Raw genomic sequence first — 18,715 nt, forward strand, 5'->3', positions numbered from 1 at the left:
TTGGGAGTCAAATTCCCATTGGCTGTTGGGAAAACTGAGGCCCAGAAAGGATTAGGAACAGGCCCCATGTGATAAGGGAATGAGTTCATTATTCAGGTTGCAGACCTCCTTAAACTGCATCTGCTGCTCCGCATTTCCCACACGTGATGCATCGTATGTAAATATCCCCTTGGGTAGGCCATTGTGGCAAATTCTGATTCTGGGCCCGTGCAGCTGACTCAGCCTTTCCAGCGGCAAGACCCCGGGGTCTGCATTTCTAACCAATGTCCCAAGTGATTTTCTTGAGGACCACATCTGGGAAATGCTACTGACCTGGCTGAGTGGCTGATTTGTTTTTTCCTCTGGCCTTCATCAGCTGAGGGATGGTCTTTTTGCTCCCCTACCCTCCACTGTTCATGGAATACAGAAGTGTAAGGGAGAGGGAGAAGACCCTTTCTTTGAAAACTCCAGGAAGTAAACACCCAAGCCTTGCTTGCACTCAGGCATGGTACTGGCCTGATGTCATGAGAGTCCGGGAGTGCCCGTCTGGAGTGCTTCACCTCAGCCCAGGTAGGTGAGGGCATATGTAGGCACATGGCCTTGGCATGTGTGAGGATGAAGCCCAGAAAGAGTGTCTGCAGCAGGATCCCCAGCGCCAGAGGACCCATGCCATGGGCAAGCCCCTTTCAGCAGCCCCCAGGCCCCGCCCTGGCCCTGCCCTGGGCTCTGGCCCCAGCCCCTGCAGCCACTGCCTGAGACCACAATTACAGGGGCCACTGGTTGGGGGGAGCACCACGGATGAAAGGCAGCGCGGAGAATGGTTCCAGCTGTGGTGGCTCTGTAGCAGTTGCAGGGAAGGGAAGGCTAGGGAGGTGCCACGGTGAGAACAGGTGGGACCCTCACTGTCCCAGCCGAGCCCAGCCCGGCCTCAGTCCTGATGCTCTGCCAGAGAAGGTTATCTTCGTGAAGAAGAGAGGGAAGGAGCCCCAGACTGGTAAGGGAGCTCTTTGTCCTATTGTCCAGGCCTCAGGGACCATGGCCCCTCAGCAAGGTAAGGGCGGCTCCAGTCTCCCAAACTCCTATATGTTAGATCATTGAAAGGAACCGGAAATGCTTCCTGAGCCTTCGGCCTCAGGCTGATCCTGGGCCTTCCTCCCGGCCTCCCCACCCATCTGCCTGTGTTCCAACTGTTCCTGATGTGGTCACGCACACATCTGGAGTGCCTCTGTGCTCTTCCCCCATCTCCCCAGTTCCACATTCCCCCACCACTCAGCCAGCGGGGAACCTCGATGGTTCAGACTGTGCCTGGGGCTGAGCGGCAGGGTGAGCAAGGGGGGTTGAGGTGATGGGGCATTTCTGAGCTCTGCTTCCAGCCCCCCTCCCAGGCAGCAGTGCAAAAGTGCAGAGCCGTCTCTGAGCTTAAAGAGGACCAGGATAATTGTTAAAATGGTGCCTCCTGGGCCATCACTCTCACCTTTCATAGAAGGCAGTTCCCAGACTCTTGCTGGAGTTCCCAGTCTCTACTGGTCACAGAAGATGGATGCTAACACGTGAGTGCCAGTTTAAAGACTGCAAGCACTCTCACAATGTGCTATCAGGAACCCTCATTTCATTCTGGGGAAACTGAAGCTCAGAGAGGTTAAGTGACTTGACCCAGGTCAAGCTAGCAAACTAGGCCTTTTTTCACTGTATCATGCTACTTCCACTGAATTCCTTTTAACCTGCTTGGGGTGGTGTCAGTCTCTGCCACTGCCCCAGTTTCCCTCTCTAGCATCATGGAGGAAGCTATCCAGCATCACACACCCCATATCACCACCACCACTACCCCCCTCCCCCCTGCCACGGAACCTGGCAGTAGAGACAGAGGCAGGCATACCAGCCCTAAATCTGGGTCAGCCCAGAGGTCTCAGACAGTCTGGAACCCTAGCAACTTGACCCGAGCTCTCCGTGGGTCTCCTTACTTCCTTTCCATCCTACCCTCTCCTGCCCACAACTCTCTGAGTTCCCCCAGATGTCCTGCAGGTCCTATCTGTGAACCCTGTGATTAGGGAAGCTGGGCTCTGTGCGCCCTCTGGTGGCCTCTGAGAGAAGTGCAGCAGACTTTTAAAAAACAGTAAGTATGGTACACAGCCAGGGAGCGCTGGCGAAGGCAGAGCTTTGAATAAAAACCCTATCCTTACAGTGCTTCATTTTTCCACCATGTGGCCCACAATACTGGTTCCACTACCCACCCCCCTTGGTAAGTTAGCCAAGGTTCAAGAGACTCTGAGTCCAAGTTCTCCATGACACTGCCCTGAAGCCCAGGTATTTGACTAGAAGGAGCCAGGAGGAAGAAGGAAGGAAGGAAGGAAGGAAGGAAGGGAGGGAGGGAGGGAGGACGAGGAGGAAGGGAGGAGGGGGAGGAAAGGAGGAAGGAAGGGAGGACGGGGAGGAAGGAGGAGGGGGAGGAAGGGAGGAAGGAAGGGGAAGGAAGGGAGGAAGGAAGGAAGGAAGGAAGGATGGGGAGGAAGGAGGATGGGGAGGAAGGAAGGGAGGAAGGGGAAGGAAGGGAGGAAGGGAGGAAGGAAGGAAGGGAGGACGGGGAGGAAGGAGGAGGGGGAGGAAGGGAGGAAGGAAGGAAGGATGGGGAGGAGGAGGAGGGGGAGGAAGGGAGGGAGGAAGGGAGGAAAGGAGGGAGGAAGGAAGGAAGGAAGGATGGGGAGGAAGGGAGGAGGGGGAGGAAGGGAGGAAGGACGGGGAGGAAGGGAGGAAGGGGGAGGAAGGGAGGAAGCAAAGCCAGATGCCCATTCCTTGTCACTGAAGCCTTATACCCCTTCTCCATACAGGCTTCACTCTGGAGCCCCAGTGTGATCTTTGAGGGCTGAACTAGGCTAGGTCATACAGGTGGATCCGGGGCCATTGTCAGGGGAGGGAAGATGCACTGGAAGCCATGGTTAGGGTCTGTCACATCCAGGATGAGTTCCCCTTCCCTCTGTTTTATTTGAAGAAATGTGCCCTCCCTGTGCCCCCATTCCCTGTGGTCCTAGGGGGGCTGCCAATCCCAGTCATGGTGGTACATTTTCCTCGACATTGTTATTAGTTCAGGGATAGGCAAGTGACCCAAGGTGACCTGATCCCAGCTTCCTTAGGACTTCTGTTGGGAAAGCCATTCTTTTTTGGATCAGCCGCACTAAGAATGTAGACATACGGCTACCATATAAAGGAAGTCTCTCTGCAGCAGGAGAGCGTAAGGACAGTGTGAAAAGAGAGACAGAGACAAGCAGAGACAATAGACATGGGGGTGAGGGGTTAGGGAAGGAGATGAGAGAGGGAAAAAGGGGGAGAGAGGGAGAGAGAGAAAGAGAGAGAGAGAGAGAGAGGGAGAGAGAAAGAGAGAGTGTTCAATGACATCAATCATTTGGGCCCCTGGGTTCAGCTGTGTCGAAATTCAGACTTACCACTGGACTTCCCAGGTATAAGATCCATTAATTAATTTCCTTTGGCCTAAGCTAGTTTGAGTTGGGTATCTTCATTTGCAATCAGGCTTCGCCCAACGCCTGCAAAAGCATCAGCTCTCTATACCCTTTCTCACAGTAACTACCATTTATTAAACACGAATTTGTCATAAATTATTGTCAAATGCTAAGTGCTTTGCGTATCTCAAAAAAATCCTTCCCACAGTTCTGTGAGGATGTGGGTAGATTATGATGGTTGTAAATTCTTTGCCACTGTCCCATTGAGAGGTGGAGTGTGTTTCCCCTTCCCTTGACTTTTGGCTGGTTCTGTGACTTGTGTCAACCAAAAAGGAGTGACAGTGATGCTGGTTAAGTAAAGCCTGGACTTTAAGAAGAGACTTTCATTTTCTGCCTTCAAGTTTGGTACAGTCTATTCTGAAAGCCAGCCTTATGTAAGAAGTCTGACTACGCTGAGGCCACCATGTCATAAGGAAGCCCAAGCTAGTTACATGGAGAGGAGGCCACTGGAGAAGCTCTGGGGCACTAGACACATATGAGTGAAGCATCTTGGACTGTCCAGCCCAGCCGAACCACCAGCAGAATCAGCCAAGTGAATGACCACAGCCAGTAGTTCTCTCATAAGGAGCAGAACCATGCAGCTGAGTCCTGACAAATTCCTCACCTAAAGGATCATGAGAAGTAATTACTTTGGGGTTGTTTGTTATACAGTAAGGGATAACTGAAACAATGATATTCCCATTGCATAGGTAAAGAAACCGAGGCTAACACGGCCTATACTGTAAACCTCTAAGCAGCAGCACTAGTTTCCAACCCAGAGTGTCTGAATCTAATGCTCATGCTTTGCCCTGCATACCTTGATGGGAGAGTCATTCCCCACTGCAGTATTTGGACTGTGGGAAAATTAGGAGCTCTGAATCCCAGCTATTGGGCTACACCCTCTCTCATTCTCTCTGGAGTTAGATGGAGGCCTGAGGCCCAGTTCTGGCGAACCCAGAACCCCCAATCCCTCTTCTGTCCCTTTACCCTCACCATCAGCTTTCTGAGAGGAATCAGAAAGAAGGAAATGTGATTGGATGCCAGGAGAAACTCCGGGACAACTTTGCTTCATCTCCCTCTAAGTGTGATTGGAAATGCCATTCTGGGCAGTCTTTTCAGTGTTAATGGGGGCGAAGTTAGTTTTGATGGTAACAAAGTCTGATGTTACTAATAACATTTTCATCACATTCTACAGTTTATAAAGTGCTTTAATCCTATGAGTTTGGGTGGCCCTAAAAGTCTACCCTCGAATTCCCCAGGGGCCACAGAAACAGAAAGACAGATAAAGGTGTCCCCACCCCCACCCCCTGCCCCAGAATTAGGACAAGGGCTGTGGTGAGAACTGAGTGCACCACGGGAGGCTTCTGGTCCTCTTTCCCTAGACTCTCTCAGTCTGCTCCTTTAAAGAGGCATCCTAGTTCTCCCCCAGCCTGCAGATTCAAGCCCTAGATGTGTACTAGAGAGAACAAGAAGAATGCCAAGGGAGAGATTTGGTACTCTTCGTTGCCAGAAGAGCCCAAACCGGTTGGGGGAAGATAGGGAACCAGGGTGATGACCCCTGAGAGGCTAGTTCTACCAAAACCATCTCCCTTTACTCACTCCTTTCAGAGCCTGTCCCCATGGCAGCCCCCCTCCAAACTATGGGCCCAGTCCTACTGATTTAAATATTTTTATTGATACTAAATGCACCCACCCACCCCATGGCCAGCAGTTCTGAGGAGCCCCGCATCCCGAGGAGGCCTAGAAACTGGCTCTTTGGTTTCGATCTGGGGGCCGAGGAGAGAGAAGGTCTGTACAGTCTCGCCCAGAAGCCCCCGGGAGCGCCCCTTGGAGGCTCCTCCGGTGCCCTGGGCCTTGATGAGCGGGCGTATATCTCAAGCCCCACCGCCTCACAGGTTCCGGAGAGGCCTGGGAGATGGACTTTCCCAGGGGAAAGCTGGCAACGCCCCCTGCTGGCGCCCAGAGGTCCCGCAGGTGCCGAGAGGCGGCTCTGCGCGCAGTCTGGGGAGCCGGGCGGCGGGTCAGAGGCAGAGGCTGAGTTCCTTGCGTACGCGGCAGCGGTGGCACTGCACTACGCAGCACCAGTGGAAGCGGCACAGACAGTTCTCCTCGAGCTGCACGCTCTCCTGGCGGTGGCCGCGGCCGCAGCACAGCAGGTCGCAGCCGCTGAGGTCCGGGGCACTGCTGTTGCAGGCGCGGCCGCGCGTGCCCGGCGAACCGGTGCGCCGGTTGGGGGCGCAGAAGTCGGGCGAGTCGGCGGCGTATAGCAGGTCAGCGCGGCCCGGCGGCTTGAGCGTGCGAACAGCGGGCAGCAGAGCCTTGCCGTCGTTGGTGCCCATGACACGCGAGGCGCCGTGGAAGCGCTCGAGCAGCCGCGCGCCCACCTCGCGGAACGGGGGCAACTTCTGCCAGCAGGTGCGCAGCGCGCATGAGCCCGACAGGCCATGGCACTTGCATTCGGTCCGCGTGTGGCTCCGCACGGCCTGCGGGGAGCAGAGGCGCGGGCGGATGGAGACAGATCCGGAAGGCGGGACGCGGCGAGGCCCAGAAGACCGACAGAAAATAAGCTGGGGAGGGTGGTGGGTGAAAGAAAGGAAAGAGCAGACCCAAAACAAGCAAACAAAGCAGGAGAGACCAAAGTGGGCAGGAGGAAATCAAGGGCCCCACAGCCCGGAGAGGAGGAGGAAGAATGATGGAGAAGTAGGAGAAGTGGGGAGTGGGGGTCAGTATGCAGCGTAGAGGTTCCAGGATCCAAAGCCAGGGAATGGGGGAGAAAGCATAATGGACAGCAGGGGAGAGATTCTCCCTGGAGGGAGGGGGGTGGGGAAGGTGGCAGCTTCGCACCCTATTCCTCCTGCCAGGCCAACCCCCTCATTCCTGCTCCTCAGGGCCCCAGGCAGAGCAGGCTGCCTGGGCTCTCTCCGCCACCCCTCCCCAACCCTCTCCAACAGGTATGTGGGCCTGTCTGGACATTCCTCTCTGGTCCCCCTCTCACCCCCCCGCCCAATGCCTCAGGCCGGAACCCTAGAAGTCATAGGATGTGTGTGTGGGGGGGGGTCCCTAGCACAACCTAGAACTGAGGCATACGGTGCAGGAGGGCCCACTGTGGATGCACTACTGAGAACTGGAACCCAGGAGTCCTGCCCTTTATTTACTATTTATGTCTGAAGCTGGGCTCGAAGACTCACACCCCGACTAGAGATTTAAGGGGTCAGATGCCCCAGGAAGATCATTTCCGGAAGCTCAGAGTCCAGGGGCCAACCTGATCTACAGACCTGTACATCTATCTCCCTTCCGCTCCCAGGCCCCTTCTCTTTCTCCCCATCGCCTCCTGTAAGCATCTGACTCAGACTGCTTCTAGTCCCTAAACAGGAGCGCATGGGACCCTCATCATCACAGAGGGAAGGGGAGAGGCTGCCAGGGCTCCGGACAGGGACTGGTCTGGGATTGCTGGGCAGCCAGTTAAGTGCCCAGATTCAATCACAGCTTGCCGGCCTCTGCCTGACCCCCTTCTACCATCAGGATCTGCTTCTCGTTCTTCTCTCCTTTCCAAGCCCATTTTCCCTTGGACCTGTTTAGTCCATTTCCAGGCCTCCCCCACTTGTCCCGGCTGCCCTACCTCCAGACCCCATACCTTTACCTCGCCGCTATCCTCTCTTTCATCCCCAGCCTTTGTCTCCCTCCTCTGCCCCTGCCCTGGCAGCCAGCTCCCTACCTACCCCAAGCTTTGCCCCACATGTCCTGTCCCTACCTGAGGTCCCTAAAGGCCCTGGGTCCTCTTCCCTGGGTGTCCCCTCCCTACCCTGCCCACTGGGCCATCAGCCCCAGGCCCTCCCAGGCCCCCCAAGTAACTCCCTCTTCTAGGCTGGCCACTTCCCCTCCCACATGCCCATCCAGGCCCCCAGCCAATCTTCCCAAGTGGTCCCCACGGCCACGCTGGCTCCCCGGCAAACATTAACGGACTCCTACACTGCATACCCTCACTCACACCCTCACTTCCCCACACCCTTCCACAAACTCAGTCCTCCACACATACCACACTCTCCCACATCCTTTCAAAGCTATCCACACTCACACATTTCCACACACGCATTTCCACACACACACCCTTATATACATCCCTGCCCAGACTCACCAGCCGGCCCGCCTCGTTGTTGTGAAGTTGCACCAACGCACGGATGTCTCCGCGTCCCCGCTTGTGCTGCGCGTCCATAAAGAGCCTCGACTTCTCATCCCCGAAGTCCACGTCGTCGCCGCAGCCTCCCCACTCCCAGGCGGCGCTGCCGTCGGGGGAGCCCGCGGGGCCCGGGGGCCCAGGGGTACCTGGCAGGCCGGGGGGACGGGGCGGGGCCCGGCCTCGGGGCGCCTGGCAGCCGCACTGCAGCAGCTCGCCCATGGAGCAGGCCTGTGTGACCGCGTGGCTGGCGCCTGCCGCCGTTATGGCAAACACGAAGGCCGTCTCCCGGATGTCTGCGGGGGCGGGGAGGGGCAGTCAGACAGCAGGACCACAGCTGGGTCCTGGGGGAGTGCGGTGGGCCAGGCAGTGTGATGAGGGGTTGGGAGACAGGATCACGGCAGGGTGCCCTTTGACCCGTGGGAGAAGTGGGGCTCAGGCAGCCTACCCAAACCTCCACCCTCTCCTCTGATCCCCCAGCGAAGAGAAAGCAGCCCCCTCCTGGTCTCCGCCCCACACTGACCCTGCTGCAGGATGCGCCCAAAGGCCTTGCTGTGGCTGGAACAGTTCCAGCGGCGGAAGCGGAACTGGAACTGGCATTCTCGAACCCCTAGCCGGGCGCCCCGCGCTAGCTCGGCCACAACTTCCGGCTCGGCCTGGCACAACTCAGCCTGCCGCCCTGCTAGCCGCCGTGCCTTCCTGCAGATGCTGGTAGGGTCCATGACCAAGGGGCTGCCCACGGCCCTGGGAAGCAAAGAACAGCAGATCAGGGGTGTAACTCAAAGAGCTTGGGTGAGGGGGAGGGAGACCAGCCCTGCCCAGCCCACAGCCAGGAGCTGTGACATGCCCCTTCCCCCACCAGCTCCCTGCAACTGAAATTGAGATTATCCTGTCTGGTTCTCTTACTATTCCATTTGTGTGTCCCCTCTTAATTAGGTTCTAGACTGAAATTGCTATAGAGCAAGGATTCAGTATTAACCTTCTATGTACATCTTCATTAATAAATCCTTATAGGAATTTGACTCAAAGTGAAGGCACCTGGCACCAGGTAGGCCAAAGTTAAAATGCCCAAAAGGGAGACAAGGAGGAAATTAACCAAAGAAAGATCAAGAAGGCTGTCAAAGAAAAGAAAGTATATATCATAAAGAGATACCAAAGAAAAGTAGACAGTGACAGAGAAGAAGGATCTGGTCTTAGTGGACCACAAGCTGGAAGTGTGTCAGCTGATCAGCCCTGATGCTAGAAAAGTAGTGGCAATCCCAGAGATATAGAAAGCCACAGGATGTTAGAGTGGCTAGGGAAAGGAGCCTCTGAGGAAAGTCATACCTTCTCTCTGGCCCAGATTTCTCTTTCTGTCAAATAGGAAGGTGAAGCTTTGATCTCTAAAGTGGGCCCTCCCACCCTGATATCCCCTGTTTCCCTGAACAGGAGAGCAGGAGGAAGGAACGCGGGACTGAGCCTCTGAAGCATTGTTGTAAAGTAAGTGACACTGACCCTTCTCCTGCTCCAGGGTCTGTGACCTTTTCAGAGCAGGATGGCAGCAAGCCAAGCCCTGTGCATGGGGGTAACGTAACTGATTGGGGAAGGCGATGCTGTTTGGCTTGGTGGGTAAAGACCTTCTGAGAAGTTCCACACGCTTTCAGAAATCCCTCTGTTCTCAGCCTTCGTTCCTTCTGAGGAGAGCGCTGTCATTTGGTTGCCATACACCATACCCCTGAAGTCTATACTGGCTAGGTACTGACACCTGGGTGGAACCACTTTAACTGGATTGCTCTTATTTGAGCACTTGGGGGGCTGAGGGTAATTTAAAACCACTCAAAAATCCTTTAGCGGAGGGCAGAATAAAATTTTGGGTGGGGAGAAGCGGCACCAAGAGATAGAAAATGCAGAGGAAAATGCTGGTGGATAGGTGCCAAAGGTCAAGATGGCCTACTTTTCAGCTTAGCCTTCGTGTGCATCCGCCCCACTGTCCCCATTTGCTCTGTAGGTACGTGCTGACCAGGCACGTTCTGGCCCCAGAGCAAGGAGATGTAATGGGCTTACATAGCAGCAGGAGGAATTTAGGTCTTCAGCTAGAACTTCTCAACACTGAGGAGTGAGATGTTTGAAGCTGTGGTTGCGGGAAGATGTGTAAGCTCAGTCCTTTAAGATCTCCTACCACCCCGTGTGACACACACACACCACCACGCTACCAGGTTATTGTCATCACCCCTACCCAAGTAGTCCAGGAGCCAAGGTTCTCTCCTCAGTGGACAGACTTATAGTCCAGACCTTCCTCCCTCCATGCTTAGGACCTGCTCATCGCTGCGTTCCAACTGTAGCCTGGGAAAGTCCAGCCCCAACCCTGTCCTTACCTGTCTGTCTGTCTGTCTCTCTCTCTCTCCTTCCCCCTTCCACCTACTTATCCCACTTCATTACAAAAAAGGATTGGGGGGCAGCTTCCAGCATGGTTGTACGAGGTCGGCAGATAAGACTATGGAGCGAGCACCTTGAGAGTTAGGACTGTCATTTTCTTTTGTCTCCCATGGCAGATTTTTAGCTACTTAATTTGTATTCCCCCCTCCCATTTTTAATGAAAAATTGCATATTGTGAACAATTACTATAATACTACAATGAATACCATTTAATGCTTTTTTTTTTTTTTTTTTTTGCGGTACACGGGCCTCTCACCGTTGTGGGCTTTCCCGTTGCGGAGCACAGGCTCCGGACGCGCAGGCTCAGCGACCATGGCTCACGGGCCCAGCTGCTCCGTGGCATGTGGGATCTTCCCGGACCGGGGTGCGAACCCGCGTCCCCTGCATCGGCAGGCGGACTCTCAACCACGGCGCCACCAGGGAAGCCCTAATACATGTTTTTGAATGAATCAATGAGCCATCTAAGGAGAAGCTCCTCACTTGAGCCCAGGCCCCTGTCCACATGTGGTTTCATGACTCCTAATTAGCTTCCTGAAACATTTTCTTTTTCCCCAGCTGCATTCAGAGGCAGGGAAGCGGGCCTGTCCACAGCTGTCCAGCTCCTCTTCTGCCACCTGCATGTCCAGAGCTCCACCTGGGAGTCTGGGGCCCTGCAAACCCATCTTCCCCCACCCCACCCCCATGCTGCTAAGTTCCCCACTCCCCCCTCCCCAATCCTGCCCTCCGCTAACTCCCTGCTTTCCCAAGGCTGACTGGCCTTATCTTCCCAAGGTTACTCTGCCCTATCCCTCTCCTCTCCCTCCTCCTGCACTAGGAAAGTAGGAGACGGTGTGGGTATGCAGGCAAGAAAGGGAAAAACCTCTTGACCTTGTCTTTTTCCCAGGAGCTTGAGATAGGAGAGGAATAAAGAGGAGCATGAGGGGCAGGGCCCTCCAGGAAGTGGGGCTGGCTGGCCCTTCACAGCGTTGAGGGGCTGCCCCAGAGTCAGTTTCTGGTCCGGGTCTGGCTCCCCAGGCTGGCTGGCTGGCTGCCTGGGAACCAGACTTGTTTACAAGCCAGTCAGGAGGAGGGATGGGCAATAGTAGTGGCTAGAATCCCAAGGGACTAGCTTGCTCCCTGCCCTCCTGTCCTCACTCCCATCTTCAAGTCACAGGAAAGGAAACTCCGAAGGGGACTGACAGAGGAGCATCGGGCAAAACAACAGGCCCCGGGCCTCCCTGGTGGCGCAGTGGTTGAGAGTCCGCCTGCCGATGCAGGGGATACGGGTTCGTGCCCCGGTCTGGGAGGATCCCATATGCCGCGGAGCGGCTGGGCCCGTGAGCCATGGCCGCTGGGCCTGCGCATCCGGAGCCTGTGCTCCGCAACGGGAGAGGCCACAACAGTGAGAGGCCCGCATACCGCAAAAAGAAAAAAAAAAAAAAAAAAAAAAAAAAACAGGCCCCGCTTTTGTACCCTGGTCTCTGTCAGCTCTGGGTGAGCTGAGCCACTCTGGGCAAATCAGTTCCCTCTCTGGGCTTCAGAAAAATGAGGAGTTGGCAAGAGAGGCTTGAATATCCCCCTCTAACTTTAACACCATCTTTAACAGCATCAAGAAAGAATTCCCCCATCTCCCTTCTTCCTTTACCCTCCTTTCTTCCTTTCTGCTTCCTTAGGGAATGAACTCTGCTGTTGGGGCCTCTGAGTTAGCATTGGTCTGAGATCAGCCCAGAGAGGATGTGCCCGTTTGGGAGCATCTGCGTGTTTGGAGCGGGGGCGGTGGCTGGAGCACAGTGGTGGTAGGAAATATATACTATATAACATGTAGGATCTGAGATCCTAAACAAATAGCCACTCCAGCATAGAAAAAACAAGACTAGCCCTAAAAGAAATCAGTATGTAGACAAGAAGGGACAAGCCTGGGTTTGGCCATTCTAGCTGGCATGGCCTGTGCCAAGATCTCCCTCCCAGGGACCTTGGTTGGCAGAATAAATAGCCAGGTGAGGTGGCATCAGGGGCCAGCCAGCTCCTACTGACAACATCTGTAGATCTAAGCCTTGGAGGCCCGGGTTTCTGGCCTAACTTACCTTTCCATCCCTGGATTCAGAGGGTGGAAGAGAATGTCAGAGATACTCTAGTCCAGCTCCACCCACTTCACCCTTATTGTACAGGTAAGCAAGATGAGAAGAGAGGTGACTGACCCTGGCCACTCAGTGGAGGGATCCCCGCTGCAAGAAATTTAGGTGAATATTTTAAAAACCAAAGGGGGCTTCCCTGGTGGCGCAGTGGTTGAGAGTCCGCCCGCCGATGCAGGGGACGCGGGTTCGTGCCCTGGTCCGGGAAGATCCCACATGCCATGGAGCGGCTGGGCCCGTGAACCATGGCCGCTGAGCCTGCGCGTCCGGAGCCTGTGCTCTGCAACGGGAGAGGCCACAACAGTGAGAGGCCCACGTACCGCAAAAAAAAAAAACCCCAAAGGGACTGGAGGAAACGGCCACCTGAGGTCTTCAGATACTTCGTGTGGCCTCGCATGCCATCCTCCACATAGCCCTTACTCTGAGCAGGGTTGGCTAACTCAGAGCCTCCCCTCGCCACCCCTAAGTCATCAAAATCTCACCCAGCATCTCTCCAAACTCGCCTCAGATCCCACCTGCTCTGAGGAGCCTCCCCTGGGCCCCAGCCCTCACTGACCTCCCCCACTTGCATCACTCCAAGTGTCACTCATTTGGGGGGTGCTTGTTATGCTGCGAGGGGCATAATTATTTTGTCATGTTTTCTTGTCTTCTCTCTCCAATTAGATATGAACTCATTCGAGACAAGGCCCTCAGGAAGAAGTAAACGTCATTAGCAGAACACACTCAGGGGTCTGAAGATCCATCGGACTTGGGTTTGGATCTGGGCTCTGCCATTTGCTGGTTCTATGATGTTGGCAAGTCCCTAGCAAGGGAAGCTGGCACTTATCATTGGTTGAACGGATGATGAAACTTAACCTTCAGAGCCTCAGTGTCCTTAACTGTAAAATGGAAATAAATGATACCTGCCTACTTCCCAGGTTACATGTGAAAAGAGCCTGTCCAGAGAGTGGACTTCCACAAGTGTTTTGTCTTCCCATTCACACCCTTAATCATCTCCTGGGCCTGCACAGCGCACGGCAATCAGGCAGCGTTTGTGAATTCCTGAGAACATGCTTTTCTCCAGCTCTCTGCCCTTACTTAGCCTGGATCCCAGTGTCTCCTCCTCCCCTGTCAGCCCAGCCCGTGGACCAGGAGCACCCTCCAGGACCCCTCCCTTCCCCATCGAGCGCTCCTCGGTCGGTGGATTCTTGAGGCCGAGAGGATCACAGATCCTTCTCATGCCTGCTCCTCTGAAGGGTCTCACAGCCAGCCCCCCGCTAGTTCCCCACACTCCTTAGTCCGACCCTCACTCCCAAGAGCCAGCAGAGGGAGCCCTGAGCCCTGGGGCCGTGGGCGGGGGCTGCACAGGGGTGGGGGAGGTGGGTGGTGGAGAAGGGGCAGAAAAATGTTGCCTGACGGCTGCCGAGGCAGCTGGGCCCGGGCCTGTGCCCAGCCCGCCTGTCCTGTCCTGCTCTGTCTAACTCGGTAATTACTGCTCCCCCTCCCCGACCACCACATCAAAGCCCGTGATGCCCCAGCTCCATTAACCCCTGCCTCCCCACGGCCCCCCACCACCCCAGCCCAGTCTGCTTCTCTCTGCCCCGTCCTGGGTGCTGCTCTTCCCACCTCCTCACACTTCTCTCCTCCTCATTGCTCTCGGAAGAGGCAGGGGCTTTCCCTGCCCTGAATGACTTCATGGCAGAAGAGGGCTTCCCATTGGTCAGGGCTGTGGGAGGCAAAGGCATGGACACAGTGACCATCCGCTGGATATCCTGGTGAGCATCCGTCATGTGCCTTCTGTTCTCCCACGCTGAGGTGGGGAGCACTGTGTGAGGGTGGGGATGGGGGAGCAGAAGGGGCCCGTGGAAGGCCCTGTACCCCTTTCCTGAGCCCCACAGCACACAAGGGTGCGGTACTCAGCAGGAGGTGGGCTCCCGGTCCCAACCCTCAGCGACTTGCATTCTGGGGGGCCTTGGGCAAGTCACCTCCTGTCCCTGAGCTTTGGCTAGAGTTCTCCCTGTAAGTGAGAAGATTGGACCAGATGATCTCTAAGTCCTTTCTAGATCTAATTTCTGGATGAAACAGAGGGCTCCGAGCTGGAGAAACCAGCCAGAGGCCAGGTGGAAAGCGGGTGAAGAACCCTCCCAGTGACCTTTCCCTCCCTGAGCTCTTCCTCAGGCAGTCCCGGGGAAGCACCCAAGATCTCATCCCCCACCCCCACCCCCGCCCCCTGCAGGAAGGAAGGTGCAGGCTAGAGGGCGCCCTCTCCAGCCCCCAGGGGCCGGCTTCTGCGTTCCCCAGCGCCTCCTGCTCTGGCTGGCTGGGTGCCCTCCTGCCAGCCTGACCGAGGCCTGGCCCCACCCTCGCCTCGTCCCCTCCACAGCTGGATTTCTCCATCAAAGTACACACTCTGGAATCCCCCTCACTGGGCCCTGGTGATCAAGCCTCCCACTGACCTCCCCCCACCAACTCCTGGCTTCTGATGAGAACGGGGCAGGAGGGGGCTGCACCCTGCAGGAAATGTCACAGTGCCAGGACTCTGGTGGGCTCAGGGCACGCTCTGGCCTGGATCGAGCCAGCCTCCTTTTGCCCCTGCCCTTTTCTGCTCACAGCCCCATTGTCTCCCTCCAGGGGAAGCTGCCAAGGCGGGAGGCCTGGAGAGGGTGCTGGACGGCCACCCCACCCCCGCCCCATCCTGAGCCTGTGGGGGCCAGCCACAGGAGTGCCCATGAAGGGTCAGGGGCCCCAGAGGAGGAGGGGATGGGAAAGGGTTGGGGGGGTCACAACTGGAAAACCGGGGTGTCGGGAAGAAGCCTGGGTCCTTTCCCTGCTTCCCTGAGGGACCAGAGGTGAGGCTGTCCTAGGCGTCTGTTCCTGTTTCCATAGGGAAGGGAGGCAAGATGAGATGGGGGAAGGGAATGAGACTGAGTGGTGCTTTTCCTAGTGGAACAGGGGGAGGGTTAGTTTCCTTCATAGAAACTATAAAACAGAAAGAGGAAAGAGGAAGGGAGAAGAAGGGAGATTGATCTGGCTATTCTGTGAGAGTGAGCTATTTTCTACATCCACTGATTGGAGGTATAAATAAAGATGGGTCAGACATTGAGAAGAACTTCCTGGGGGAGGATGGAAGGGGGGCAGGGAGCAGGATAGGAGAGGTGGGAGCTGGTGACCAGAACGGGATCTGTCAGGGCCAGAGCATAGGCTGGATGGCCTGGAGGCAGTAAGCTGGACAAGATGACCTCAAGAGAGCCTGGCCAGTGTCCTGGAATCTGGGATTCTGCAATTCACAAAGATATGGTTACAGATGGGAGAGAGACAGACAGAGGCCAGAGGCAGAGTTTAGAAAGCATGCATTGCATCGGAGAAGTTGGGGGAGGGGGAAAGAAAGCGGAAGGGAAACTTCTCTGGGACCTGGAGCCGGGTCCCTGAGCCTATTCCAGGGCCTGGACCGCTCTCCTCCAGGACCCTCCTTTCCTAACCGGGACAGTCCAGTCGCTCAGAGTTCCTGGGGTCCTGTCTCCTCCCAGCCTGGCTGCTGCTAGAATGTCAGCCTGGACTTCAGTGGGCTGCTGCAAGGCCAGCTGCTTTCCTGTCCACCGCTAGAGCTCTGGCCTGGCTTCTCTGAGAAGCAGAGAGAAGAGGTCCAGCAAACCAGTCCTAGACATCAGGGAGCGGCCTAGAATCTCCTGGCCTGAAGAAGCTCTTACTTATGGTGAAGCCTCCAGGGTGGGGGGCAAGGAATGACAGGAGCCTCTCAGAAGCATCTGAGTGAGGCATTCGCCAGACACCTTATCATCCCAACCCCTCACTCTTCACCCGGCTCGCCCTGCAGCTGTGGCCGTGAAGGCCTCTGTGTTCTCCCACACCTGCCTTCCTCACCTCCTCCCCCACTCCCTGCTTTCCAGCTTCAGGGTCAGTCTCCAAGGGACCAAGTCTCTCTCCCTCTGGTGTGGCTCCCACCCAACAGCCCTTCCTAAACAAAGGAACCCCCATGGATACAAACCCCAGAAAGATGAACTCAGCAACACTCCATAAAACTGTCCCCAGCACCTTCAGTCTTCAGGGCCCTAAAGACAAACGCTTGGCCTTCCAGGAGCAGGGAAAAGAGACCCAAGAGGAGATGGTTGTCAGTGAAATGCATAACTGGCATAGTTGCCCAATGCATGGAGTGCAGTGGGAGCACAGAGAAGGCAAGGGAGGGAAGACAGAGAGACAGCTTCATGGAGGAAGTGGTATTTTTAACTGGAAGGATGAGAAAATTGGGACAAATGGGGCAGGGGGAAGGGAAGGCAACAGCCATCAGGGAGAGACCCCTGTCCCCATACCTTGAGGAAGGGCAAAGTTAGGAAAGGTGTGCACGGGGAACAAGAGATAGAGATCCCTTTATAAAATTTTGCTGGGGACCCTGGATTTAACATTTAAATTAATCCCCCTTTTCACCCATGGGGACTCTGGCCAGAACCTGGGGTGTCGAGGAGGAGACTTACATTTAGGAGCACCTCCTAATGTCCAATTATGTTGCAGGTCATCCCACATAATCCTCCTATGGAGCCTGCCAGCTAGGGGGACTGACTCCCTATTCTACAGTTGAGACATCTGGGAGCAGGGAGAAGTGGCTTGTCCAAAGTCACAGACTTAACAAATGGGGGAGATTAGATCTCAGGTCTGTCTATTTCAAAGCTGCTACTGCATTATTCTACGTCAGGATCAAAGGACGCATGTTCCCTAGCCAGGACCTAGGTCGTCCTCAGTTTGTCCCCTCAGCGACACCCTGAGGGACTTCTCTCCCACAACATGGAAGTGGGATGGTGGCCAGCAGCTCCCTGTGTGGGCATCCAGCTATCTTCCTAGAAGAGAGGGATCTGCCTGCCCCACCCCTTCTTCCAAATCCCGGGGTGGGAGAGGAGTGGAGGGTAGAGAATCCAGCCAGTGACATGGTGATATGCAAATAGATAAGACCTTGCCTTCTTACGATTGGCTGATGCACCAGCGGTATTGTCCAAGTCCCTCCTCTCTAAACACAACTATTCCGGGCGGGTCTTTGCTGCTCCTGAGACTGAGAAGGAAAAAAAAGTCTACGGGATCCGGATCTCTGAGCGGTCCCGGCCGGGCACCCACCTCCCCAGCCTCTGTCCACCTCCCAAGACTCAAAGTTCCCTCAACCTTAGCTGCCTAGGCGTCTGCTCTAGCTAGGGCCAAGTCGAGAGGCTAGGTCTGGGAAGACGTCCCCAACCCTTGGCTGGCCAGGCCTCCCTCCCTCCCTCCAGGACCCTCCACGGTTCCACAGTACGTCCCGAGCTGCACGTTTTTTCACCCATGACCCCTACATATGGAAGGGTATAGGCTTGGGTCCCTTCCTGCCTTTCCTCCTCTTTGGTCGGGGAGGAGGAAGTAGAGAAAGCTAAGGTTCTGACTCGGTTTCCCCTTTACACTCCCTTTCCCGCCCCTACCGCCCACTCTGGAGGAGTCCAGACAGAAGCTGGTGGGTTTGTGGGCAAAGCAGGGCGGGGAAGAGGCAGCTGTTTGAGTCTTCCTGCCTGTGGCTTCCCACCTTGTTCCCCTCTTTTCCCCAAATCCAGCCCCCCTCCCCTAAATCCAAAGCCCTCCTCACAGGCTCTTTTATTCGGATCTCAGACTACAGATCTTGCCCGTCTCCCCGATGTCTTTCCTACCCATCTCCCAATTCCTTGGTGACCTGGATTGGGTGCATAACCTGGGGTGGGACACAGGAGAAGGAAATACAGTAGAATGTAAGGCGGGAGCGGGGGGGTGTGGCACATCTAAGTGGCAGTTCAGAAGTGCCCCTGGAGGAGGCTGGCAGGAGCGGCACGCACCTCCCCCTCACGTCTCCAGCTGCCCGGCGGCTGGGCTCTGCGCACAGGTAGAGCCCGGAGGCGGCAGGAGCGCAATTCAGAGCCCCACTATCGGTCCCGAGGTCCCCACCTTCGAGCTCCAGGAGCCCCGCGGGGACAGTCAGACGCAGTACTCACCACCACAGTCCGCCGACGTGCGCCGGACACAGGAGCAGCAGGAACAGCAGCCTCAGGCGGGAGGGCGCGGGCGGCTGCATCGTGACAGCTCTCCGCGGGCCGGGGCGGCCAGGGGACGAGGCTACGGGGCCAGCCGGTGCGCGCGGGGGCCCGGGCTTCAGGGCGAGCGCGGCGACGGCGGCGGCGTCCGGGAGGCGATGGCTCCGGCGGCGGCGGCGGCGGCGGCGGGGGGGCCCATCCCGGGCGAGGAGGGCGCGGCGGAGGCGGAGAGCGAACGGGGCAGCCAGCGCCTGTGTCTCCTGCCGAGCTCGCTCGGGAGAAGAAATCAGAGCCGGGGGTGGGGGTGGGAGGGGAGCGGGTCCGGGGCGGGGGCGGGGGGCAGGGGGGCCATGGGGGTGGCAGTTGCGACAGTCAGGCGGCGGGACTCTCGGGAGGGAGCCGAGCGCCCCGGGGCGGCGGGCGCGGAGCTCAGCGGAGGGCGGGAGCGAGGTCCCGGGGCGGGGCCCGAGCGCGCTCGTGGCTGGGGGACCCGCCCGCCTCGCCCCCTCACCTCGCCTCTCACCGCCTGGGAGCCCC

The 18,715-nt window shown here is 56.6% G+C and overlaps 1 protein-coding gene across 1 annotated transcript; it reads right to left on the reverse strand.

Annotated features, from left to right (window-relative positions):
- Positions 1-5,491: 5,491 nt before the first annotated feature.
- On the reverse strand, positions 5,492-18,219 carry WNT6 (Wnt family member 6). Its single transcript, XM_060107181.1, has 4 exons — positions 18,140-18,219; positions 8,168-8,388; positions 7,606-7,940; positions 5,492-5,953 (listed from the first exon to the last, which is right to left on the reverse strand). Exons 1-4 carry the CDS (start codon positions 18,217-18,219, stop codon positions 5,492-5,494), a joined length of 1,098 nt encoding a protein of 365 aa, XP_059963164.1.
- Positions 18,220-18,715: the final 496 nt, after the last annotated feature.

The sequence above is a fragment of the Mesoplodon densirostris genome, chromosome 8, assembly GCF_025265405.1.
Source record: "Mesoplodon densirostris isolate mMesDen1 chromosome 8, mMesDen1 primary haplotype, whole genome shotgun sequence".
Classification (NCBI taxonomy): Eukaryota; Metazoa; Chordata; class Mammalia; order Artiodactyla; family Ziphiidae; genus Mesoplodon; species Mesoplodon densirostris.